The following is a 27,870-nucleotide window of genomic DNA, read 5'->3' as shown; positions in this document are numbered from 1 at the left end:
AGAAGAAGTATTGCTATAAATCATAGTACTTGTTTGTTAACACAAATGAAGTCTAAAACTTAAGAAGAAATGAATATTTATTCCTTACATTTTTATGCATTTGCAATTTTCCGGAATTTAATTTAAATCAAAGAACGCTTGAATCAACCTGGTCCAGCTGGTTGTCAAAACACGGTTTTTGAAAGATAGGTTTTTTTTTACACTCTTCATTCCCACGAAAACTTTTGAACCCTTATCATGATCCAACCTAAACCAAACGGGGACATGACGTCACACAATAGAATGATGCTAGACATGTATTCTCCCAGTATTTATGTAAAAGTAAAATTTTAATCCCGATTCTAACCCCGCCCTAACCCCATGGTCCATATAAAAAGATTTAAAATTTAAAAATTCCTCCTTACATTCTCATAAAAAACTCTTAAATCTTTATCAAGACCCAAACTTACCTCCCTGGCTTTGATTTAAAGAATCTGAAACCTGCACTGTCACCAGAGGATGCTTTTGTATTGATATTAATCCTGACCCTGTTGTTCTTGAGAATGAGATGTTTTAAAGATGTGTTCTTATGTAAAACTTTGATTATCTATTGAGGCTCTATCCTACCCCCCCCCTCCCCCCCCCCGGCTAGGATTTGAATAAACCTGAATCTGAACAACTTAAAGATGCTAATATTACTAATCAGGGCCCTGTTTTCTTGAAAATAAAAAAGAATCCCTTTACATTCCCATGTAAAACGTGCAGTGTGCAAATCCCATGTAAAACCTGCAGTGTGCACGTAATCCCTATTGTGGCCCCAATCTACCTATGGGGACATTGATTTCAACAAGAACCAGCACTACCCGAGGATGCCTGTCTATGAACATGACTAACCATGGCTTAACATTTCATGAGATGTTGAGAGACGTTTTGTTATATATTTCGATGTAAAACTTTGATTCCAAATTGTGACCTCATACAACCTTCGGGAACCATGAATTAAGACACTGAACCACTTGCTGTTTTTATGCTTCATTTCTTGGGAAGCCTACCCCCGCCCCCTTGTTTGCACAGCAAAAAGCTTATACTCTCTTATTCATAAATCTTATGTACACCGAAAGTCAACAAGGGCGTAAACGAGTCTTGTGCCACCTATGTTTGAAATAGGGGAAAGAACTGACAAATATTGGCAATTAAACAAATTTGTTTCTGCACTATATGGGCATGACGCAGGCACTAGACGTTTTCAATATCTATAATACAAAAATTGTCTTCCTGTAAACATAATATTCATATGAACATTATGTTTACAGGAAGACATTTTTTTTAATTATAGATATTTAAAACGTCGAGTGCCTGTGGCTTATTGGTATGCTTCACCGCGGCCCTCTTGTTAATGAGAAAGAGATATTCAAAGTATTTCCCCACATATTCTAATACAAAACTTTGATTCCATATTGTGGCCCCACACTACCCCGGGTGTTATGATTTGAACAAACTTGAATCTGCACTACCTGGGGATGCTTGCAAATACCAATACGACTTATCGAAGCCTTAGTGTTTTTGAAAAAAAGTTAAAAGATTGTTTCTTGTATATCCCCATGTAAAATTGATCCTCTGTTGTGTCCCCATTTTGTACCCCAGGATACCTTGATTTGAACAATTTTGAATCTGCATTCTTTAAGCAAGCTTTTACCTAAGTTTTGTCTCTTCTGTTCCAATGGTTCTTGAGAAGAAATTTTTTTTAAAGATGCCACTATGATTTCACAATTTCTTGATTAGTGATAAAGTCCTCTTTGAAAAAGAAAATATATGACTGTTCATGTGAAGAGTTTTGAATTATTTTAGTCATGGCCGATTACTGCCAAGTTTGGTTGAAATTAGCCTGTACATGTAGTTGTGGTGAAGTAACAACTATATAAAGTTTACAGATAGACAGACGGACAGACGGACGATTGAGGATCCGTAAATCTAAGTTGAACTTATAGTGAGTTGAAATGTTTAACCAGTCTATAAATACTCTCGTCTACTTCGTGATATTGAGGTAAATTACAAGGCTAACTGCGATGACTGATAATTTTATATGTACGTCCCTTCGAGAATATTTTAACTCATTTTGAAACTTCAATTGAGATGAAGAAACTCGTAAATCAACAGTATATGCAAATTTCCTGAAGGGCTTCAGTGTCACTTTCAAAGTGAGAATCGTTCATGTATAGATATTATGAATAATAACTATAGGTTCTGTACGTATTGATGTGACTTTGTAAGAGGAATCCATTCAATAATTGTAGATGGTCGGATTAGCGAGGATAATCAAACATTTGGAAACCACATCACACTACATCAATTTGCATTTCAGTTCGTTTGAGAATTTCATGTTCACGATTTTAGTAAACTTTGATCCGATGTCCATTGCTCGTAAATTGTTCCACATCACCAGTCATGCGTGGAATGAATCTAATAGCCAAGTACCAGAGAAACGCGTGGCTAAATATTTTCTATGAAATTCAACAAAATTAGAAAGGTGAAAGATCGATAGGAACAAAAGGAAATCAAAAGGACTTTCGACTACCATTCTCAGGAACCTTTGACAGTAATGGAGATACGTACATGTATATACCTAAAATAACTCGGGTATGAACCGATCAATCACTTTGCAAGAAATTATCCAGGCTGCAGAAAGAACCTAATAAGAATACAGGTTTGTTCACGAGAATACCCTTTCAGCTATAACGTTATATATTTTTTACCACATTATCAGAATTTTCTAATTATATTTTTGATTGTAACTGCAGAATGGTGGCTGAAAGGAATAGCAAAATATATTTATAGAACTAAAAGTGAACCCACATTTGCAGAAAATTAAAGATGCAATATAATTTTAAGTGATGCTGAAAAAAATTATTCATAAACAATTCATGTGAACGCCTTAATGATTTCGTTGATGATATGTAATTGACACATGGAAAACTAATTAGATGCAGATAAAGTTATTGTCAGTACATATGCACGCATTTGATTTTTTGAGCGGATTAACTAACAGCAAGAAACTATTTTTGTGCATTTATTACATGTCATTTCAAACAGGTATTTAATACACTATGGTTGATTGATTGATTGAATATTGTTTAACGTCCCGCTCGAGAATATTTCACTCATATGGAGACGTCACCACTGCCGGTGAAGGGCTGTAAAATTTAGGCCTATGCTCGGCTCTTATGGCCATTGAGCAGGGAGGGATCTTTATCGTGCCACTCCTGCTGTGACACGGGACCTCGGTTTTTGCAGTCTCATCCGAAGGACCTCCCCATTTAGTCGCCTCTTACGACAACCAAGGGGTACTGAGGACCTGCAACTGTATGGAGACAGCCTACGGACTAAAGTTTTAAAGGGGCATGGACACAATTTAAGCTGAACAATTTCAGATTTATTTTTCCATTTCTAATATTTAGAATGCTTAACTAAGGTTTTTCTAATACTCAGCAAAATTTTGAATGTCAGTTGTCAAGGTACATGGGAGATACAGAGTTCATAATTTTTTGATATGTAAACAAGGCTCGTGTCATGTTTTTGTTTACATAGGTTAAATATACTATACTAGTAAAAGTTTCGTTGAAAGCAGATTTGCAATCAATATGTAAACAAAAATATGGCACGAGCCGTGTTTACACAACAAAGAATTGTGAGTGCTGTATCTCACTTGTAACTCAACAACTGATATTTAAATGTTGGTTGACCGTTAGAAATACGTTATTTAAGGACTGTAAACAATAGAAGTGAAAAAAATAAAATTTGAAAATTTTCAGCTCAAATCGTGTCCATGCTCCTTTAAATCGGGCATTGATGTCAAATATTCCACATTCATGATAAGCATGACTGTATAATAGTATTAAATTCCAAATATTGATACTAAGTAAGTCGATATTCACCTTATTTAAAGTGTGTAATATTGGAGTACGACAGGGTTATACTTATCCCCATTGCTTTTTTCATGGTGCATTAATACTCTTGAGGTTTCTCTATTAGAAGACAGTATAATTTTGGATGGATTTTCATACTCCAATCACTTATTTGAAAATGACGAGTTTGTTATGCTTTTAAGTCCCCCCCCCTTTTCTATGCTAATAATGCATGATTACTATCAGGATCAGATGATGATCTATAAATTTATATCAGACATACATAAATATAACAATGTGCCAACATCAGAACATCGCACTTTTTCTAATAAAAATAATTCAAAACTTGTTAAAATGACAAAATTGCACTGTCGATATGTATAAATTAATTGTGGATATCAGGGAAATCACAATATTAGTATACTAGATATGCATGTACCGTAGAGGAAATGCTTCTAGTATAGGAGTTATTGCCCTTGACAACAAATTCAAAATGTAATTGATCATTTATGGAAAATATAAACTTTCGCAATAGCAATAGTTTACCAAGTTTCTATGTTATCCAGTGAAAGAATTCCTTCAAAAGACATTATGCGTGAAGGATAAGCAAATACAGGTCTTGCAATTTAAACCTATGGCGTTACTAGCTTAAAAATACGGATGTATATTTAATTGCTGTTATAAAATTTAGAAATTCATTTCAAAATTACGGATTATCTCCCTCATGCATAGTTCTTATCCTTGGACGAATTTGGCTCCACTTTTTTGGCACGCTGTTTTTGGCTATATTTAGCTCTTAAACTTCATAGTTATTTCGGATTTCAAACATTTCGGTTGAGCATCACTGAAGATACATTATTTGTCGAAATGCGCATCTGGTGCATCAAAATTGGTACCGTATAAGTTTTACATGGAGCTACCATAAAGGGGCATCGACACGATTTGAACTGAAAAATTTCAAATTTTATTTTTCCATTCTTCATGTATTCAATGCTTTACTAAGGTATTTCTAATGGTTAGGAAAAAATTAAATGTCAGTCGTTGATTTTCAAATAAGATACAGCACTTGCAATTCTTTGTTATGCAAACAAGGCTCGTGCCATGTTTCTGTTAAAAACGTAAATATAGTATGTTAATTTCAACAGCAAAAACTACTTCAAAGTAATATTTGTGGTAGTGTGCATCTTTGGTAAGATTATAACAGACAGTTACCTATTTTCACGAGTATTTTTTCTTTTAAATGCAGAAAATGTAAATTGAGAATCTGTAAATTCATGTGGGGAAATTTCAACATATCTGCATTAAAAAAATATTTGGAAGTAGCTTAGTTATATGTAGGTTGGTATTAATCGAAACTCATTACGACCCCCCCCCCCCCCGGAATCCCCTCCCTACAAATATATTAAAAAAAAATTAAATACCATACTCTTACATGTCGATACATAAATGTTCGTTTTTGGTTGCCTGTTTTCATATTCCGTTGAGAATTTTTTCATCTTGAGACGTTTGTTAATCATTAATGCAGATGATTTCTATGAAGGATGATTTACTTCCTGTCCAGATTCAGTGTTCTCAGCTTTATTGAAATCTACATCAGCGGTGAGCGTCAATAACGGATGAACATTTGACACGTGGTCGACGATTAAAAAGAAATTGATGTATTACTTGAGCAAACCTGAAACTAAATCCGGAAGTGCAATGCGACTGTTAGTTATAGTTTGTGGTTGTTCAATAATTATTCACAAAATTTATTTCAAGGTGATGCCTTAGTGAATTTTTTTTTATCAGGATCACGAATGTACAATGTAAATGTTTAAAACTATAAGATTGTAACAGGTTTGAGCAAATATTGAGTTTTCATAAGAAATTGGCGGATTTCGGTTTTAATTTGACAACAAACATGGAGCACATGGACACATGCAAGGTGAAGATAACGAACAGTGATCAATCTCATAACTCCTATAAGCAATACAATAGATAGTTGGGCAAACACGGACCCCTGGACACACCAGAGGTGGGATCAGGTGCCTAGGAGGAGTAAGCATCCCCTGTTGTACCAATTTTATACCAAAGTTGCAGCTGATCAATACAAGTGTACAACATATGCAAGTTTGAGAGGTAGACAAGTGCGTGTTTTATATTTTCTGATGCAATACATATATATACATGTACTTCAAATATGTTAACTTTTCGACTAAAAAAAAAAACGACATACGGACAGAAGTCGTAATATATCGTATGTTAAAGCTGATAATATTTATTTTGATATGGGCGTGATCTGGGTTACTACAGTGGTTAAATAATTTACAGCTAGTTTGACTAGATGGTAATTTCTGCTCTAGGAATAAAAATGCGCATGTGCAAATCATGCTTTTCCTCCGTTTACATGCGCCAAGAGGCACATGGGTGCAAATTTTGCGTATATGTAAGATTATGAAAGGTTTGCATATCTAAACTTTATTTTGGTCATCCCGAAGAAACTTTTTAGAACTGATAAACTTACCTGTCGGATTGTCAAAGAAAGCAGACGCTGGGTGACCTTCTGGGCATGCGCCAATAGCCGTTGTTCCGGCTAAAGTATGGTTCCAGCACTGTACACCATCATATGTTGCATTGCAGTATAAACGGCCTACAAATTGCAGACAATAACAGCCTATAACTCCATTGTTATTTATTACAATTTGTTTTAATTGATCAAAAATAAAGCTGAACGAGAATACCCCAACACACAATGTATTCATACGCGCCTTAAAACAAAGTAATATACGGAGACTCAGCACGAAAATTAAATAAATTTTTGAAATCTTTAACACATGTAATAAATTGGAACTATAAGAATCAAACATTCTTGTCTGAAGAATATATCGATGTGTAAACTCCACATATTTTACCTACAAACTCAACATAAAAGTGTTTCGCACTTATACATGTATTCATTTTGTGAGTAAAATGTCCAGAGCGATAAATTCTTAAAACGAATGTAAAATCCTATAATATCCAATTACACTCATAACAGTATACGTTTCATGAAATCTGGCGTTTCACGTATTGCTCCATAAAATACTTAAACAAGTGGCATATGATGTGCATAATAGTCATTTATAATGAGACACTATGTTAAAGGATATTAGCTGGAATGAAATAAAATATTTTAGCAATTGGTTTGAAGACAAACGATAGATGGAGTTTAACTGTTATCATGTACACAACTGTTGTAAAAATAGATCGTGGCGACTATATATAGTCTTGAATGACGTGTCACTTTACAGAATTTCAGTCTGAGGTAAATAATTAAATGGTATTAATGGTAACCCGAGTTTCCTTATACGCCCAGAAAGTGATTTTATCAATAGGTAGAAAACTTATACTTTTAAAATTTATCTTTAAGTTGTTTTGTTCCATGCGGTACTTATATATGACGTCAGAATAACCTTTATCAATCCGCCGTGCAAAAATGCACGAGACAGGAAATCGGATTTTCATTCCTAAATCATCAGTTATTTCAACAGAATCAAGTCGCGACCTGAGCCTTGGTAGCATGTTTGCAGGCTCCGTTCATGGAAATGTAATTGACAGACGCTGATTTAAAAGCAGCTTATCATGAGCTTCCTCTATCGACAGGCTCAGACAAAGGTTCAGCATTACATGAATTTATAGTAGTTTTAGTATTTCAGTCCTGGCATTATCATACAATATTTCTATAAGGTATACCAATAGATGATGTTTTAATGACAATGTGATGTATTATTGCTGTTTTGTTGAAGTTAATTCGGTCATTGACATTCACCGAACGGAAATCATGACACTGTCAAATGACGCAATTAAGTGACACTTTATTCATGCATTCAAAAAATCATAGATTGAAGGGGACACTATAGTACGGTGTATATGAACTGTCCTTTCTCTGCGGGGTGATGATTTGGCTTTTTCTAGCCGTTTGGCATCTTGCCTCAAATTGTTTAATGTAAATGTAGTTGAATTTGCACCCAAATGTGTCCGTATTTTCGCAAGAACGATAACTCTGTATTACATTGGTTTTTACATTAAAGGTACATGTAACACTCTTCAGGTGGGGAGATAAATGAACTATCATTTACGTAATAAAACGGTTAGTAGAAATTGATACCATAATAATTGATTGATTGTTTTTACGTTTCGTCGAGAATTTTTCACTCATATTTATAATATTGAGATGTCACCAACTGAGGATAAAGTGCCACAAATTTAGACCTATGCAGGGTCGTAGCAGTGAGGGTTTTCTGTCGTACCAACGCCTGCCGCGACACGGGGCCTTCTTTTTTAAAGGTCATATCCGAAAGACCCATGATTTTCACTTTTTGACGAAGGAGCAATCACTACTTTTTTTAACGTCTTAGGTTTGACGCGGCCATGTTTCCAAGGGCGTGGCTCGAACTCACGGTTACAAAGCAAACACTCTACCGATGAGCTACCACAACCGGCGGTACTATAGTAAAATCATGTGACCTTCATTTCCATATCCTCACATTACACCTAAACCGTTCCATGACATTTTTTTCTCTCTATAAAAACATTGCAAGGGGTACTCAATTTGACAAAGTAAGCTACATGTACTTTCCACTTGAACGAAAATCAAATTCTACTTAAGAAACATGTTAAATAAATGAATGTTTAGTTTGTTTGCATCAAAACGATTTATTTGAAAGCAGTTACTGCTCAACACTGATTGAAGAAACATATACGTCACGCCAGCATCAATCGCTGGACTAAAGGACGCCGTCTTTCCGAGATAAAATCCTATACAATTATCTTGAGTGCGCGTGCGATTTCTCTAAACTTAGCTTTCAGATTATTTTCGAGATAAGAGACATTACAGATACATAAGGTCACTCCAATTCTGCCATAAAAGTCACCAAGTAGCATTTTCAACTCCTCAAATGTCATTCCTTCAAACATACAGAATGATAGATAGACAAGGAGAGCCAGCTATACATGTAAGAGTAATGCTTATGGTTCGGAGACACAGGCCACAATACTGTGTATACGTTTTCACAAAGTCACAAAAATCAGATCACAAAGAATACTGTGAAGGACAAGCCCGATAAGTCAATGGTAACAAACTTACATGTACATACTAGAGCAATTAAACTGTATTTTTGTAAGGAAGTGTTGATAAATAAAGTACAATGTACATATAATGGAAATTAGTGTTTGTTATCTAAATATTATTTAAAAGGGCATGGACACGATTTGAGCTGAAAATTTTCAAATTTTATTTTTCCATTTTTAATGTTTATAATGTTTAATGTAAAACACTTATATGGTACCAATTTTGATGCACCAGATGCGCATTTCGACAAATAATGTCTCTTCAGTGATGCTCAAGCCGAAATTTTGGAAATTCGAAATGACAAAAAACTTGTAACGGCTAAAAGGAAAACTAGTGTGCCAAAAAAGAAAAAAAAAACAACCAAAAAAAAAAAAAAAAAAAAAAAAAAATAAAAAAAAAAAAAAAACAGCAACAAAAAAACTGGAGCCAAATTCGTCCAAGGATCAGAGCTATGCATGATGGAAATATCATTCTTAATTAAGGTATTTCTAATGGTTATAGCAAAAGTAGAATATCAGTTGCCAATGTACATGGGGGATACAGAGCTCACAATTTTTTGTTATGTAACCAAGGCTCGTGTCATGTTTTTGTTTACATAGGTTAAATATACTAGTAAAGTTTCGTTTAAAGCAGATTTTTTCAATTTACAAGCTAATTCTGAACACAATTCAATAGTTTCTAGTGTTTGGCACATTTCATTTTGTTTTAAACATGCTATTTTGTATTAAGCCATCTAAATGTAAACAAAACATAGCACGATCATTGTTTACATAACAAGGATTTGTGAGTACTGTATCTCACTTGCAACTCAACAACTGATATTCAAATTCTGGTAGACCATTAGAAATACTTTAGTTAAGAATTATAAACAATAAAAATGGAAAAAATAAAATTTCAGCTGAAATCGTGTCCATGCCCCTTTAGATGTTCAATGTGATCGAGATAAACAATCGAATAATCATAACATCACATTGGGGGTTATTATTCTTCATTACTAGACAGGATATTGATTCTCCAACAATGAACACACAATAAGAAAGAATGAGGATCATTATACCATAGAACATTAGGTTTCGCCCGCATAGAACAACATATTACAAGACAAAATCGTCTTGTGGAGCAGGCTGGTTGGTGGAGGACTATAAACTATAAACTGCTTCACTGTAAGTTGAGAAAACAGTCAAGTGTGGAAGGAAGAATTTCTGCAAGGTGAAACATTACAGATGTCTACGTACGGAAGTTTGATCGGGAGCATGAAGATATTCTGAAATTTGTCATCTCATCTGATGCGGTATGCATTGAATAGCTGAACAGAATGTTGGTACTTTATAGCATTCGGTCATTTTCACACAATATAAAGTGTTACTTAGCTGGATTCCATCCAGTGAATTTACGGACGTTATAACGTAATGGTTCTGTTGATACAACAAGATGGCGGTCAGGTACACGTGATTTGTTCATACCTGAGTAAAGGTAATCGAGGTCGCCCACTTACATGGTGGTTTGATTGTAAAGCCCACATGTGTTTTGGAATTTCCACTGCATTCATGTTTCTGCTTTCTGAGTCTATTCTATGACTCCCTGAGTTTAGAGACGTAACAGCTACTGTCAGTTACAGGGAAGGTACAGAGGTATTGATAAGGGAATTTCCTCCTGTAATTTTGTGTTGATATTTTAATTTATCCAATTTCAATCATTAACCTGTGATTTTCAGAAACTGGTCATTTGTGAGAACCTGGAAACATGGATCTGTATCTATAACATGGAATGGACCATCCAAATGACGTGATCCAATGCGAAATACTATAAGTGCACTCTATAATGTCTCCTGACCCTTATTATCAGGGATGACGTAGCACACTCCCGAACAACAAGAATACATTGCATTGTATTTCATTTCAACAATTTCACTCCAACTGTTTCGGATGGATCTTCATAGCTTTGATCAATTGTAGTGTTTGGCATTTTCTTCAAATCAGTGCAATGATATCATGCATGGTGAAGTCGAAGATGAATAGAAATGGCGAAGATAACAAACATTGATCAATCTCATAACTCATATAAGGAATAAAAGGTTAAGAGTTGGGCAAACACTTGGACCCCTGGATATACGAGAGGTGAGATCAGGTCCTTAACTACATCTTCGTAGTCTTGGGTGATCAGATCTTCCATTTATGTAGCAATATTCCATTATCAACTGCATATCGTTTTATATCTCTCAACTGATTCGATAAGCAAGAGCTTGTTCTGCGTATGATCAGTTTTTAAATCGAGGTAGGCCTTCTGAAAAACACTTTGATGTTACAGGGGTTGCAACAGTTTCGCAAATTTCATGGCCGTAATACATTGTAACGATCCAGGGGTAAATGCTATATTTAACGTGTTTCATACCGATTGTTATGCGCTCTTTACACACTGATTTTGACTACGGATTGCTCTATTTACCTGATCAAGATCAGGACATAGGGCGGATGGCGACAATGGCTGGTCGACAGGTGGTGCTTACTCTTCCTAGGCACCTGACCCCCCACCTCTTGTATATCTAGGGGTCCGTTTTTGCTGGAATCTTTATTTTGCATTCCCTATAGAAGTTATGAGATTAATCACTGTTCGCTATCTTCATATTTTCATTGATCACTGTTCGTTATATTCAATTTTTCATCGTTTACATTTCCCTTTGATGGTATGTTTGCACGTGTTATGTCCCGTCGAGAATTTTTCACTCATATTGCTTTTGGTCGTGCCCTTTGAATTGAGTGTTGATAAGTACGACGCAAGTCTGAACATCATGAATGCATAGCCAAGCAGCCTTACTGGGAAGTGGTGTCCTTACTGTGGAATGGTATCGAAGCCTTTTCAAGTACCGGTATGACGTCCTGGGTTGTAACACTCCTCACAATTCAATTGTGTGTTTTCGAGATGAAAATGCAAATCTGGCATGTTGGTTTCTCGGAGATTGGCACCATTCTGCTCGCGAAATCAGATGTATGGATGGATGACCTTGTGACATGTTGGATTGAAATCTTATATCGACTAACAACTGACAAGAAGGTAAAAACCCTTAGATATGCAGACAATTCACTTCTGCATTATTTTTCGAATGCCACAATGCAGGGAATGTAAGAGTGCAAGCATTGTGCACAAATCAAATTATGTTTGTTCTGAAATGTTTGGTATGTACTGCAAATGAAAGGGCCTCACTGGCCCCATGTTGATTTCAGATTGCCATCTTTACCATTCTAACCATCCAATGTTAAGCCTAAAAAACTCATTGCAGTTCAACATGATCTTTAGGAATTCTGATTTCATATCAAAAGTTAAAATGTTTTCTAAATGTAATCTAACTATTTATGAGTATGCATTTGTGTCTCTATGAGGAAATGTGGTGATAGAAGTAAGGTTATAGCTATCGTCTGGTACTGGTATGTCAACAGCGCGAATTTAATAAAATAAAATCTGGTACTACGATTTCCTCTGCGACACTCTTTACGAAATCAGTTTGAAATCAACCAAAAGTAAGATGATCAGAAGTCGCATAGGGTTCCAAAGCGAAGAGGGTGTTGCAAAACTGACAGAATCTGGTGCTTCCATTTTAACGAAATTTCTTCGACGCTGTGTTTGATGAAATCAGCTCGTCTTATTCCATGTATATGCCCACCTGTTATAGAATTCTTACTACATTAGCACACAATGACATCCCCTATGAATTATTGTCTTCTCGCTGGTCGTATCGACATATTAACTTTCCACAAATGGTATCCCAACTGGAATTCCAACGTTAAAGTGCACTATGACAAGTCCTTTAAAACAAAACTCGTTGTCATCACGAGTAAATTGTAAATGCACTTACCAAGAATTTGTATGAGCAGTTAGCCTAGTAAGCATGTTGAAATATACTCTGACATCAAGGTGATGGACAGTAAACATCCGAATCGGATTGGCAATTGCGCCTGAGTCTATGGTTAAACGTACGATTATCATAAAATGTATCCAAGTAAAGTGACCGTTTGACAGATACATGATTCGATACATCACTCTCAGCACAGTATTGGAGTTGAAATAGGCCATCCTCAGGCAACGCAGTATCGTCGTAATCTTCATTTAGAATCCCTACAATTTACCGAACCATGACCATGTAGTTTCGATTTGTTTCTAGAAGAAAATTGCATTAACCGAGGAAGTGGCGGATATTGCAGCTGGCTTGTTTGCACACAGGATATGATTTATACGTCATTGATGAATGAATCCGTTACCCTTACAATAAAATGCAGAGGCGAGAATGGTGTAGCAACTTGAAGTAGTTTAACGCATAACCCCAGCATCATCTGGAGTACGGATCTCCTCGAGTAGTAAAGCGAGGGATTGTGATATCTCAAGTTTTATGGATGCTAGTGACTGTACGTGAACGGAGCTCCATACATATTTGCTTTATAAGACGAGGTAAGTCTTGATTAATGAAGCGTAGCCACGTGAGCGCAATGAAATCTGCATTGTAGGTGTCAATTCTTCATCATCAAATATCATTTCCCACTAGTGTCTAATGCCTCCACCGCGCATAATTAAGGTATACGAAAAAGCTAGAAAACGTTGATACAAATCACCTGCGCATAAGTTTTAAAGTATTCGAAAATTGCTAGCAAACTTTGATACAAATCATCCGGTTTTTTATCACCTTCAAGTTGTATGTTATTTCATAGGGACTGGTTCACGTTTTAAAAAATGTTAAAAATAAACAAACCTCAATCTTTGTTTACAAAACAAATAATGAACAGTTTACATTGAGTTTCTGTCATAATGTTTAATCTTAATTTTATTGTGAAACCCTTTAAACACATTAGACAGGAAATTTTGATCATTAAAAGTGAAAAATAAAATTTGGGAGTAAAAATCGTGAAATCTGTCCTTAGGAATTCTAGGAAATATGCTCTAGACATGAAGCCAAAATGTGAACGAATTGTTCGGAAAATTTATTGCAATGATTTAGAATTTTAAAAAAATGCATTGCGAGATATGATTGGTGCTGTTTGATTGAGCATTTATCTAACATGTTAATAATGACAAGATCACTGGATCAGGACCCTAGGCACTGTATTTTCATACAGATTCAATGATAATGTATATGATGTGGATAATTTGACTAGTCCACGAGGAAATAGCGTGAATGTGATGGGACTTTTCCCCAATACTCAAAGACGGAAACGCAGTCATGGACATCGTTCATATAAAAGACCAAGTATAAATGATGTCACGTTTGATTCACTTTTACCTTACGTCAACAGACAATTGAGTCCACATCATATTCGCACAAAACTCTTGTCTACTATGTTCCATTGAGAGTTTCACATACGTTATTTCGAGAAGTACAGCTAGTCTATACTTGCATTTCTCAACACCTGAATATAGACTGGACGCTATGATTATGGAGTTGCCAATCACAGGCTCTTTAAATCACCTAGGATCATGGATTATATTCATTCCAAATCGTACCGCCAGTTCCTTAAGCTCAAATTTACAAACAAAGGAATAGATGCCGTCAACATGAGCAGCATTCTTCGTCATAAAAAAGTTCCCTCGTGTATTCCAACTTATTTCAAGTTCAAGTCTACACCCAATATTTCCTACAAATATACTTCTACTATTGCATCCAAACCTTTCAATTCTAAACAAACTTTGCAGTGACTAGATATAGACCATCTTATACTTAATCCACCTACATGTTCTTGTTCTTCATCTTCTTTCAACTATAGTCCAGTTGGACATGTCATTACCGGTGATGTTGATATAGTTGAAAATGAGGACCTCAAATCACTTATTCTAAAAGGTCCTAAATACAGAAAACCTCTGTCATTCAATTGGCGACAGAACTTCATTTCCATTATGAATTCTGTCGAGGATTATGCCAGACGATGCGCTAAATACGATAAAGAAGAACTTGATGCAGTGTCAGAATGGATCAAAAGTACAAAAGGAATATTAAAATCTTGAATTAGACATGTTAACACAAAAGTACGTAACACCTACCCTTCTGTGTTTAGTAAATCAGAAGTGATAAAAGAAATATATAGGTTACAATGTACATGAGGAATATATTTTGGTTCCAGCTGACAAAGCTTGTAACAACATTTGTTTGTAATGCTCATTATTACAACTATTCTAAACGAACTTGGCATTACTTCCACTTTTGGTAATCGTACCTATACTCCAACTGCCCTTTCAAAAGACGAAATTCTTCAAAACCATGCTTCAGTTTTAGACATATTTAATATCCCAGTCAATGGGTCGGATGAATATGAGTTACTGTACCTATACTGGATTCCTCAACTTCATAAAAACCCTTACAAACAAAGATACAGTGCTGGATCCAGTAAATGTTCTACCAAGCCCCTATCGTTGCTCCTCACGGAAATATTAACAGCTGTGAAGGTGAAACTTCAAACGTACTGTGCGGCTACATATGCCAAAAGTGGTGTAAATCAAATGTGGATTCTCAAAAATTCTAAAGAACTTTAATAAACTTGAAATCACAAACTTTTCTCAAATCATCAACATCAAAACGTATGACTTTTCAACTCTTTACAGGACCATTCCTCACAATAAATTAAAGACTAGACTTTTTGACATCATAGTTGATTCTGCAACAAAATGGAAAACGCAAATATTCCTATCTAGTGATCAGTCATCCCAAAAATTATTTTGTTAAATACCACATTGCTTCCAAGCACAAGTACTCTAAAATTGAAATAAAAAATATGCTGGAGTTCTTCATTGACAACATCTCCGTGGTCCTTGGTGATCAGGTCTTCCGACAGTCTGTTGGAATCCCCATGGACACGAATTGTGCTCCTGTGTTAGCTGACTTGTTTTTATATTCCTATTGAGCAGAATTTATTAACAAAACGTCTACGCGAGCCTTCAATTCGACACTTAGACATATCGACGATGTATTATCTATTAACAATAATAATTTTCATTCATATGTCGATTCAATATATCCCAGTGAAGTCGAAATCAAAGACCCCATAGAGTCGTCCACTTCTGTTTCATAGTTAGATGTTTTATTGAAAGTAGATGCTAACAGCAAACTAACAACTCAACTTTATGACAAACGAGATGATTTCAACTTTTCCATCGTCAACTTCCCATATCTATGTAGCAATATTCCATTATCACCTGCATATGGTGTTCACATCTCTCAACTGATTCGATATGCAAGATCTTGTTCTGCTTATGGTCAGTTTTTAAATCGAAGCAGACTACTGACAAACAAGTTGATGGTGGAGGGGTTCCAACAGTCTCGTTTGAAATCAGCATTTCGCAAATTATATGGTCGTTATAACGATCTAGTTTGCCATCACGACCTATCATTGGGTCAAATGTTGTCTGACGTATTTCATACCGATTGTTAGGCTGTTCTTGGCACACTGATTTTGACTGCGGATGGCTCCGTTTACCTGATCAAGATATAGGGCTCATTGTGGGTTGACCGGTCGACAGGGGATGCTTGCTCCTCTTCGGCACCTGGTCTCACCTCTGGTGTGTCCAGGAGTCCGTGTTTGCCAATCTATCTATTTTGTATCGCTTGCAGGAGTTATGAGATTGATCACTGTCCATTATCTTCGCCTTTCATATATTAGCCTCTGTGCGACGACTTGTATTTGAAACATCCAATGCTCTCTACATTTCTTTGTAATGTTTTTTTTAAAAATGTTTTTGTTCACTGGAAATCAACCCCCAAGAATGCGGCAAATGCACTGCATAAAGAATTTATATATACAATATTCTGTTATCAGCTATCAAAGGCATTATCAATTACTTTTTATCCTAGCGACCACTGTAGCGCCCGGTGACTACTTACTATGATGTAGGTAGCATGCGCGTGTTAACGCTAACAAAAATGAAGTACATCTTTCTCCACCCCGACTGTGTATGTTTCCTACAGGAGCCGAAGAGAACGCAGCACTAAGGCCCAATAAGAACACCGAAAATAGAAAATGATAGAATGTTACTGATAGTAGCATCAGGCATCATAAACTGCGTATCGTATGGATATAAGTTCCTTACTTAAAAGGTATGAGGCAAATAGACAAACCAATAGCTGTATGTGTAAAATATTTCCTCCAAATTAACTAAATTCAACAACCTGGTTTTTGTTCTTCAAAATTGCTGACAAGCAAAATCCCAGTAATACGCAAATCTTAAAGTTGTTTACAAAGGCCTTGTGAAAGAAGCGAGACGGACAAACCCTGTATTCACTTTGAAATGTTTCATTAAAAGTGAATAAATTCTTATTAAGTTCAACAGTCTTTAATTTTCTTTAAGAAATTTAAGAAAATCAAAATCCATGTCACATGAACATATTCAATATCCATACAAACACTCTCTAAAATGAGAAGGTCCTCACTTTAAAACTTTGGCAGGCCAATCAGGAACACTCTTTTCGTAATATTTGTTAAGAATAGCCAAGTTCAACAACCTTTATATTTCAGAAAATTTTAGGGACATCAAACTCCTTGACATATGCACATCTTCAATACCCATACTTTGAGCAAACCAAATCCGTCCTCATTTGAAATCTGTTAGACGGATAAATCATGTACCCTCCGTATAACATTAAATCTATATATCTAATTAAAGGGGCAAAAGTCTTGCAAGGAAAGTCAAAATGGATCAAAATTCGAATATGGTGAAAAATTGAAAATAACGAACAAAAATCACTCTAAAGAATACAAAATTTAGATTATGACAAACACGGGTCCTTGGACACACGAGAGGTTGGATCTGGCTTGGATTTCTAAAACAAATCTCCAACTTAAGTTTGAGTTTTCTTTTATTTGAGCAGACATAATTTGATTAAGATCTCAGACTTTTCGAGAAATCCCGGCCAAGTGTCTAGGAGGAGTAATTGTCACATTATCACTCTCGGCAAAGCCTCGGGTTTCACAGCTTTTTTGCAACCCTCGGGTGGATTCACCTTATATTTCATGGCTACTCATAAGAGCGTATTATAGTCTCACACTGCTGCTACGACATTTGCTTGTGACGTCATATGTTTTCTATGATTTACATTACACGGTGAAAATTTACGTTATACAATGAAGTAAAAATATTTTGCATTGTTTTCTTTAAATATTAATGTAGTATAGTTTTCTGGTGTACAACCTTGGATTAATTTAGTTTACAATCATTATTTACTCGTGTGGGATAGGGAATTTGCACCTCTGGAAGAAGATTCGCTGTCTAGGACTCGGCAAAGCCTCGTCCTAGACTGCGAATCTTGTCCCCTCGTTGGACTTTCCCTATTCCGCAATCGTACTGATGAAGGATTCTATTAGTATCTTCTGTAGACCGTTCACATCGGCCGTGACCCCTACATATCCATCTTAATCAGGCACACTGGGGAATTTGTAGTCAAAAGATCTAGAATGAACCACAAATTTACACAGCAAGTTTCAGCGGAATGAAAATAGAATTAAAAAACCATGGATGGGCGTACGGATGTGCAAGCATAGCTTTACCTTAATACGTCTCATCTAAAGATGTGCGTATAAAACAGATTCAACAGAATAATCATAAGGTGTGACGTATTACAGTATACGATTACATTATAGAGGAGAGATAGATAGATAAATGAATAACTTCTATCTATCTATCTATCTATCTATCTATCTATCTATAGTACAGTCGTATGAAGAGGAAAATATAATCTACACTATTAAATCAAATGTGGATTCTAAACAATTCCAAAAAAAAAAACCTTTACTAAATTTGAAATCACAAAACGTTTTCCAAATCAACAACATCAAAACGTATGCCTTTTCAACATTTTACATAAACATTCGTCGTGATAAATCAAAGAAATTACTTTTTGATATCATAGACAGCTGCTTCTTTAAAAAAAAAAATAGAACAGGAAATTATTCATATTTTGTGACCAGTCATCTAAAAATTATTTTACTAAACATCACTCTAATACTATTAAAACGTAGTCTGGAGTTGATACTTAAACACGCTGGAGTTCTTCATTGACAATATCTTCGTTGTCTTTGGTGATGAGTTCTTCCAACAGTCTATCGGAATTCCCTCGGCACGAATTGTGCTCCTTTAATAGCTGACCGGTTTTTATATTCTTACGACATCTTATTCAAAAGCTTCTAGATCAGACAAAAATCTCTTGATACGGCTTTCAACCCGACATTTAGATATTTTGATGCCGTTATATATTCATACAATACTAATTTTCATTCATGTTAATTCTATATAGCCCAGTGAAATCAAAATAAAGGACACAACAGAGCCTTCGAAATCTGCTGAATATTTGAACATAGATATTAACGGCCAACTAACAACTCAACTTTATGACAAACGGGATGACTTCAACTTCTCCATCGTCATCTTCCCATTTTGATGTAGCAATAGTACATTATCAGCTAGATATAATGTTTATATTTCTCAATTAAGTCAGTAAACGAGAGCATGTTCTGCGCAAAATGCGATTTTAAATCGAGACAGGCTGCTGACAAACAAGTTGATGTTATAAGGGTTATAAGGGTTTCCACAGTCTCGTTTAAAGTCAGAAGTTTAAAAATTATATTGTCGTTACATCGATCTAATTTTTAAATACAACCTGTCACTGAGTCGAATGCTGTGTGGCGTGTTTCATACAAATTGTAAGGCAGTTATTTACGTAATAAATTTGACTACGGATAACTCCGTTTACCTGATCAAGATATAAGACTCACGGCGGGTGTGACCGGTCAACAGGGAATGCTTACTCCTCCTAGACAATTTATCCCATCTCTGTTGTGTCCAGGGGTCCGAGTTTGCCCTACATTTAATTTTGTATTCTTTATAGCAATTATGAGATTGATCACTGTTTGTTATGTCCACACGTTACATTAATCTTTCGCTAAAACCATGTGGTTTATTATGAACTTTAGTAGTTAGAGGATTAATAACACGCTCAAAAAATCCGACCATATAACTCCTGTTCCAATAGATCTTCACTGGCTTCCAGTTGAATACAGAATTCAAATATCTCAATAACCTATCTCCAGTTTACATAAAGGATATCCTTACAGTTTACACGATTACTAAGATCCGAATCTCTGCATCTTCTCCAGGTACCTCGGACACGTACGAAAACATATGGGGATCAACGTTTGGATAAGGCCGCATCGAGTCTCTCGAGCTATCTGCCTTTTAAACTCAGAAAATGTACGTCACTGTCTAGTTTTAAAGCGGACCTCAGAACGCAACTTTTTAGATTAGCTTTTAATTTGTGATTTTTGTGTGAAAAAACCCAACAACTTTCAGTTGCTATTTGAACTGTAGTTTTTCTTTATTATACTTATGTCTTTTCTTTGTATTTAATTATTCGTAAGGTTTGTTTTAAATTGTTTTATATGTTATTAAGGTAATTTTATCCTTACATTAGGCGCTATATGCGAGGTGAAGATAACGAACAGTGATCAATCTCATAACTCCTACAAGCAATACAAAATAGATAGTTGGGCAAACACGGACCCCTGGACACACCAGAGGTGGGATCAGGTGCCTAGGAGGAGTAAGCATCCCCTGTTGACCGGTCACACCCGCCGTGAGCCCTATATCCTGACCAATATAATAATAATAATAATAATAATTATGCATTTTAATTCTGACAATATGAATATTTTATTCACATGTATGTGCACATTGATTTTATATTACCTTTTCTTTCACATTTGTAAAGCGCTTTAGAAAACGTTAATAGAGCGCTATATAAATCTTGTAATTACAATTGCAATACAAATACGGATTACTTCATTTACGTTTTCAATATCAAAGGCCTTAGGACGGACGTGACCGGACATCAGGAGATGCTTACGTCTCCCAGGGACTTGATCCCATCTCTGCTGTCATCAGTGGTACGAGTTTGTCTTACTCCGAATTCTGTATTTTTATTTTCATAGGGGTTATGAGATTGATCACTGTACATTATGTACATTATCCTCGCATTTTCACAAATATAATGAACGACAAATTGTATTGTTCAAGTGTTTTAAAATAAATATTCCACAATGAGATTAGGACTGTTTCTCATTCCCTTGGTAATTGATATTGTTAACATAATGTTGTTCATATAATATTGCTGAATGTAATAATCGAACACTGCTTTTATACCCTTTAAGGGAAAGCAGGCAAACATGACGTCATGGCACTGCCCCCGATTTCTTAGGAGGTTCTACACAATTTGAAGAGAACGCCTCAAACATCGGTCTTGCTTCCTGTTAAATCATTTTTTTTAGATCATGAAATTTTGGAAAGTTGCATTTCTATTAAGATTGAAATTAATCATAGCATCCAATGATATCTAAAAACAATTTATTTGCAGTTGTTGTGGTTCAATATCAGCATTATAATATTCTAAAGTGAATCAGATATGGGAAGTGGTAGGGGGGAAATTGCTTCAATACAATGGTCGTAGATATACTTTGATATCGTCTTGAGGGGAAACCTATAGCTAAATGTCAATTATTTATGAAAAGATCCTTATCATTCAGAGAAACCAAAATGAATAAATTGGCCGCAAGCTGTTTTCATCATAAAATAGATCAAGCCATAATATACATACTCTGTTTCTTTGTGATGCACAATTATAATTCAGGTTTTGCCTTGCAATCAATGGCTCATCTTGTCAAATACTAAACGCAATATATTCTAATGGTTTTGAAATTATGTTACCAGACCATTTTATACTTGTTTCCACAGTATCCAAACAACAATCAACAATCTATATCATAAATTATGACACTCTCGTTCTAGAGTTTGCTTTTGGGGGAATTCGTCTGTAAAATGAGATTTCAATCTGAGATGAAAACGACGACAGCATTATGAAAGGCCGTAATCTGCGTCTTAAGCTGCATTAACTATGAATGCAGTCACTATACATGCGTTATTATGAAGCTAAGATTTCTGCATTTTATTGTTGCTATAAATAGAATGGAGGTCCACAGACATGCAAATAGATTTTTCTTCGTTTTTTGGTATGTGCTGAAAACTTTAAGTCGATGTGTAATTGAGTATTTATTCAACGACAAAATATGCTAAACTGTGCATTTCTGACGCTCTATAAATTGAACATATATTTTGAGGCCCTTTACCAAAAATTCATCCTGTCAGGGGTTTTGCCTGCATTTTATAACTTATGCAAGAGAACCTTTTTTCTAATTAGAAAAAAAAAACTGGATTAAAGTTTTACTTTAAATTAACTGTCAAAGGAGATGAAATGCACACAGTTATATCTGGTAGTTATGCTTGTGATCTCTTCTTGGAAAATGTGAAGATGACGAACAGTGGTCAATCTTGTAACTCCTATAAAGAATACAAAATAGAGAGATGGGCAAACACGGACCCTTGGACAAACCAGAGGTGGGATAATGTGCCTAGGAGAAGTAAGTATCCCCTGTCGACAGGTCACACCCGCCGTGAGCCCAATATCTTGATCAGGTAAACAGAGTTATCCGTAGTCAAAATCAGTGTGTAAAGAACAGTCTAATGGATTGGTATGGAACACGTCAGACAGCATTTGATTCAATGCCAGTTTGCATGGGTAAATGATATCGTTATAATGACCATAGAATTTGCGAAATACTGACTTTAAACGAAACTGTTGAAACCTCTGTACCTTCTGTTTGTTTGTCAGTGGCGTGTTTGGATTTACAAACTGTCAGAAGCTCACCAGAACTCTCTTACGAAGATTACGAAGAATAAAAGTTAGACAAATCTCACTCACAAATCCATTGGAGTTATTTATTGTGAAATCAACATAGGTATAGGAATTTGTTGATTTCCCTAGGCAATATTTTTATTAATATGTGAATGAAACGAACAGTGATCAATCTCATAACTCCTATAAGCAATATAGAATAGATAGTTGGACAAACACGGACCCCTGGACACACCAGAGGTGGGACCAGGTGCCTAGGAGGAGTAAGCATTCCTGTCAAACGTAAACAGAGTTTCCAAAACCATGGAATAATTCTATGCGACTGTTTTACAAGCATACCTACTATTGTTACAATCAAACAAACCTTCGGCGAAGAATTAAAACACAGAAAACGCTAAATGAAGGTTTAATGATTATTGATTGCTGATGTTTGGGTCTTTAACCATAGCTCAATAGATATATCCCTGGTAATAAATGGATTGGCCAATCAACCGTCGAGGCGTTTGAAATTGTGACCGCCAAAGATTAGAAGGGCACCCCATAGGATAATTTTGATGGTACCTCTTGAGTTCCACCAACCATACCCAATCGGTTATCCAGATTATCATGTCTTCTCTTTTTTACATACCTCCACAACATAATAATTCATGGTTATTGCCCAAACTGGTTTTTCTTATTGCCTACCAGAAGGTTCAGAATACGTTCCACATGTTAGGAATTACCGGTAATATGCAACATAAATTCAAGCAAAATGCGAGCAATGCCATTTATTTGTGCGTATAGGAAAGTGTGAGTTAAAACGTTCAAAAATATGTATAAATGCTTCTAGATGACACAGTTACAACCCCGATTGGCTAGTAACAGTTTATGATATGATTTTACGCGTTTAGTAATTTGTTTGCTCGCCACTGCCAGTAATCATCGGGGCAACAAGTTAATCAAATCAATTACGCAAAAACACATCCGCGATGTTCTGTTAAATGTTTGAAATCTGAACGTTGTCAGAGTATTTAGACACCAACGTAAACGTCGCTCCTGTCCAAAATAGTGAATGACAAGCAAGTGTATCCCGTGGGGATCCGGATTCGAATAGGCTCTCAGACTAAATGGAGCGGTCCTTCGGATCAGACCGTAAACACCAAGGTCCCGTGTCGCGGCAGGTATGGCACGATAAAGATCCCTTTCTGCTCAAAGGCTGTAAGCATCGAGCATAGGCCTATATTTTGTAGCCCTTCACCGGCAATGGTGACGTCTCCATATGAGTGAAATATTCTCGAGCGAGACGTTAAATAATAAACAACCAACTAACCAACAATCAGGTGTTATAACAAAATACATATTCTTCGACCTCCCAGTTGACGGTGCTAGCACTGAATAACACAGGCCTTATTATAGTGTTCGACGGTATACCTGGACACGGTCGTCAGAGATATCCTCATTAAACCTATAATCTTTCGTAAAGACAATGGGGGCAATCTATGAACCGCAGAGTTGTTGGAACAAAAGGATATATATTTCTGATGAAAGGTAAAGATAACGAACAGTGATCAATCTCATAACTGCTATAAGCAATACAAAATAGAGGGTAGAGCAATCACGGACCCCTGGACACACCAGAGATGGGATCGGGTGTCTAGGAGGAGTAAGCATCCCTGTCGACCGGTCACACCCGCCGTAAGCCCTATATCTTGAAAGGTAAAAGGAATAATCCGTAGTCAAAATCAGTGTGCCAAGATATGAATTGTACGTGTGAAGTTGTCTAATGCAGGGACGTCCACAGTGGAGTCGGTCTCGTGCAAGACATGTTTGTCGAAAACGTCTTCAAAATCGGAGCCATGTTACTGATGCGAGAATTCCAAATATGTGGCAACGTCATCAGAAACTGTGATATATGTGGCAGCAGCATACAAATTACTTGCAATCTATCGGTTTCATTCACATTGCAGCATGTCTCTCTGGAACTGAAATTTATCTTTTTTGTCTTTCGGATTAAGCAGGTATGAACGTTTTTGAAATGCGAAATATCAAACTTTATTATCGTACCTAATGCCACTGGAAACAGTGAAATTGAACAGAATACACTATAACCTGAGTTAACAGCCCCCCCCCCCCAATAACCCCTCAATTTTTTAATTTATGGATGAATTGAAGATGTAGTAAAATTTATAGAAGATTAAGCAACACACAACCTCTTGGTGTGGGGTTTTTTCCCATAGGAATATACCTCATAACAATTTATTGGTTCCATGCGCTTAAACAGAAAAAAAATAAGCCATAGTCGGGGTGATAAAATTTAGAAGTTCATTTCAAAATTAAGGATTATCTCCCTCATGCATAGCTCTTATCCTTAGATGAATTTGACTCCATTTTTTGGCACTCTGTTTTTCCCTAAAATAGCTCTAGCAAGTTTATCGTTATTTCGGATTTCAAACATTTCGGTTGAGCATCACTGAAGAGATATTTGTCGAAATGCGCATCTGGTGCATCAAAATTGGTACCGTATAAGTTTTACATTATGACGTGATTAGTTGTGGTCGTGGTTATCACGTAATTACAATACGCCGCGGCGGTCCCCGTCACGTCATTCCAACTATCATCAAAACGCACATTGCAAGCACGTAAACTTAGCACATAAATGGCTTCGATTTCGCAAGCTGACGGAGGAAAAGAAGTAAATTTATGATAATCTGAACTGGGCTTTTCTAACTCGTACGTCAATCAATACATTGGAGAGACATGCTTTATCACAAGTTGTTAAATGCTAAATTTGATATGATAGACAGTCGTATGTTAACGGGACATAAATTTCTGAAATCTATGATTTGGCTCCTTATAAAATGTATTTTTACTGTCGTCGATGAATACCGCGCGGCAGCTCGTTGGACATATTGTGTGTAAGTGGGTTTTTTTGTATATTAGAATGTTGACTTCACGTGATGAATGCAGTATTTCAATGGAGATTGGGCAACTACATAATAAGACTGGGTCCGCTGGTCATGAAAATTATCAGGATAATTGCCTGTAAAAATATGATGCAGATTTATAACGAAAACATTTTATTTTTAAATTTTCTGTCGGTGTTCTGTGCTCTGCATTTTGTATTTATGTGTATATTCAGTTACCTTGACAATATCAAGCATTCGCGATTATTTGAATAGATCAGTCATGCATGTTACCAATTTGTATGAGAAAACTAGACTCTTCCCCAATAATTACTGGGGGTACCTATTGTGATCAGCAATACTGACACCTTGCCACACGTCTTATACTGCACAGGATCTAAACATTTCGCGATATTGGGAGCGGGCGCGTGAAATGAGTTTTACGCACTGGAGCTTCTACTAAAGCGATGACAAGATGCTTTTATGAATATACGTCATGATATTGTTACTTAAATGTTTTCTTTTTTGAAACTACCTTTTCGATTGCTTTTTTTTTAAATATGGTAAGTATTTAAAAGTACATGTACTTTGAGTATCGTATTAATTCTGAAAGCAAACTGCATATTCCACGGATCAAAAAGTGTTGCTCCATTATAGCACTGATAGGGTTAGAGATAATAGCTGGGATAAAACACCACGAATGAAAATGACTTCCCAATTATCAAGAACCTGTTATTTACGGAAAACAACAATTCGAAATTAATGACACGCAAACGCACAGAGATTATATGTATATGCCAACATGTACATATAAGAGAAAGAGAGAATATTGATTTATCCATAATTTAGTTCGAATGGAAAATTTATTACTTTTAATCTAGTTTTATTTTGCTTTTCTCATGCATTGTAAATTTGCAATATTCATAATAAAACTAAATTTATTCGTTTCGTGCAGGTTAGTGAAATCATTTCTATTGTACCGACATGTTGCCAAAGATCTCTATATGATAAGAAAAGTTACACACTGTATATCAAATATGTTTATAGCATAAGGTAAATATTTCATACAATTTCAAATGAGATCCTCATGTATAAATTTAGTGGACGTGTGCAGGTGAAGGAAATTTTGGTGATTTTGGGTAGATCTAGCCAGTCAAATCATATACCCCAAAACACGCACTCTGAGAATTTCGCAAAAGCAAAACATGTCCCCTACCGCTGTTCCTTATTTATTTGAGGGGTCATTATATGCAGACGATGTATATTTGGATGAGTGGGCGGATATTATTTTTCAATACCAGGAAATATCATTTCGATCTATTGTAAATAGGTGCTGCGAATCCGACGGCCTCTACAACAAATTGGTATGCCTTAGATTATATAAATCTCACACAAATAAAAAATACAGAGATCAAGACAGAGTAGAAGAGGTCATCAGTCAATCACCAGATGCGACCACAAAAACCGAGAACCCCTGTCACAGCAGGTATGACACGATAAAAATTCCTCCCTGATCAAAGTCCATAGGGTCTTAAATTTTGCAGTCCTGGTGACGTCTCCATCTGAATAAAAATTTCTCGAGCGGGATGTAAAACATGTATACTACCAACCATGAGACGTTTTACAATACAGATGAAGAGGAAAACTTATAGTCCCCCTTGGTTTTACCGGAAAGGGACTAATAAGAGATACTCCCATCTTGCGATTTTAATATATATTCTGTAGTTTCAATAAATTGTTGGAAAATACGGGGAAAACAGCTAAAGAGATAGAGTCTGTACAAAAACAATACATGATTAAAGATGACAGAAGGATTGTAGCAAAGAATTTCCCAGGAAGAAAGGGTTATTTAAACACATTACGATAATCAATGGGTGAAATATCCTTTAATGTTGACTAATGTGTACGTGAAAGAGCTAATTGGTTACTCGCTATATGAGAGAGAGAGAGAGAGAGAGAGAGAGAGAGAGAGAGAGAGAGAAGAGGGGAAGGAGAGAGAGAGAGAAGAGGGGAAGGGGAGGGAGGGAGGGAGCATCAAATATCTGCTCGAGTTTCATCGGGACACAAATGTTTAAATTTAAAAGGGTTACACGTATAGACCGTAAAAGTGCATTCGGATGATTGTCATATTTGCTTTCAATTGTTAAATGTTTCGCGTACAGATATACAATTTCAGCAGAGGCACATTCATTTAGCTCAGTTAATATTAGGTGATTGAATTACACACCACGGCAAGTCACCTTGAATCACATTGTGCGCATTTGAAATCAGACTGTTGAAAAAATAAATATAGATGATACTTTAATCCAA

General features: G+C 35.9%; 1 protein-coding gene across 4 annotated transcripts in view; it reads right to left on the bottom strand.

Annotated features, from left to right (window-relative positions):
* LOC125665591 (calcitonin gene-related peptide type 1 receptor-like) overlaps positions 1-27,870 on the bottom strand; it is an 86,609-nt gene that overhangs the window by 21,881 nt on the left and 36,858 nt on the right. For all 4 annotated transcript variants that reach the window (XM_048898303.2, XM_056152326.1, XM_048898302.2 and 1 more), the window contains one exon: positions 6,385-6,510. In XM_048898303.2, the coding sequence (XP_048754260.1) occupies positions 6,385-6,510 (126 nt within the window). The remainder of the gene's footprint in view (positions 1-6,384; positions 6,511-27,870) is intronic.

Source organism: Ostrea edulis, chromosome 10 (genome assembly GCF_947568905.1).
Source record: "Ostrea edulis chromosome 10, xbOstEdul1.1, whole genome shotgun sequence".
Lineage (NCBI taxonomy): Eukaryota > Metazoa > Mollusca > Bivalvia > Ostreida > Ostreidae > Ostrea > Ostrea edulis.
The sequence above is the reverse complement of the archived record's forward strand: the minus strand, read 5'-3'. Positions and strand labels throughout refer to the sequence as shown.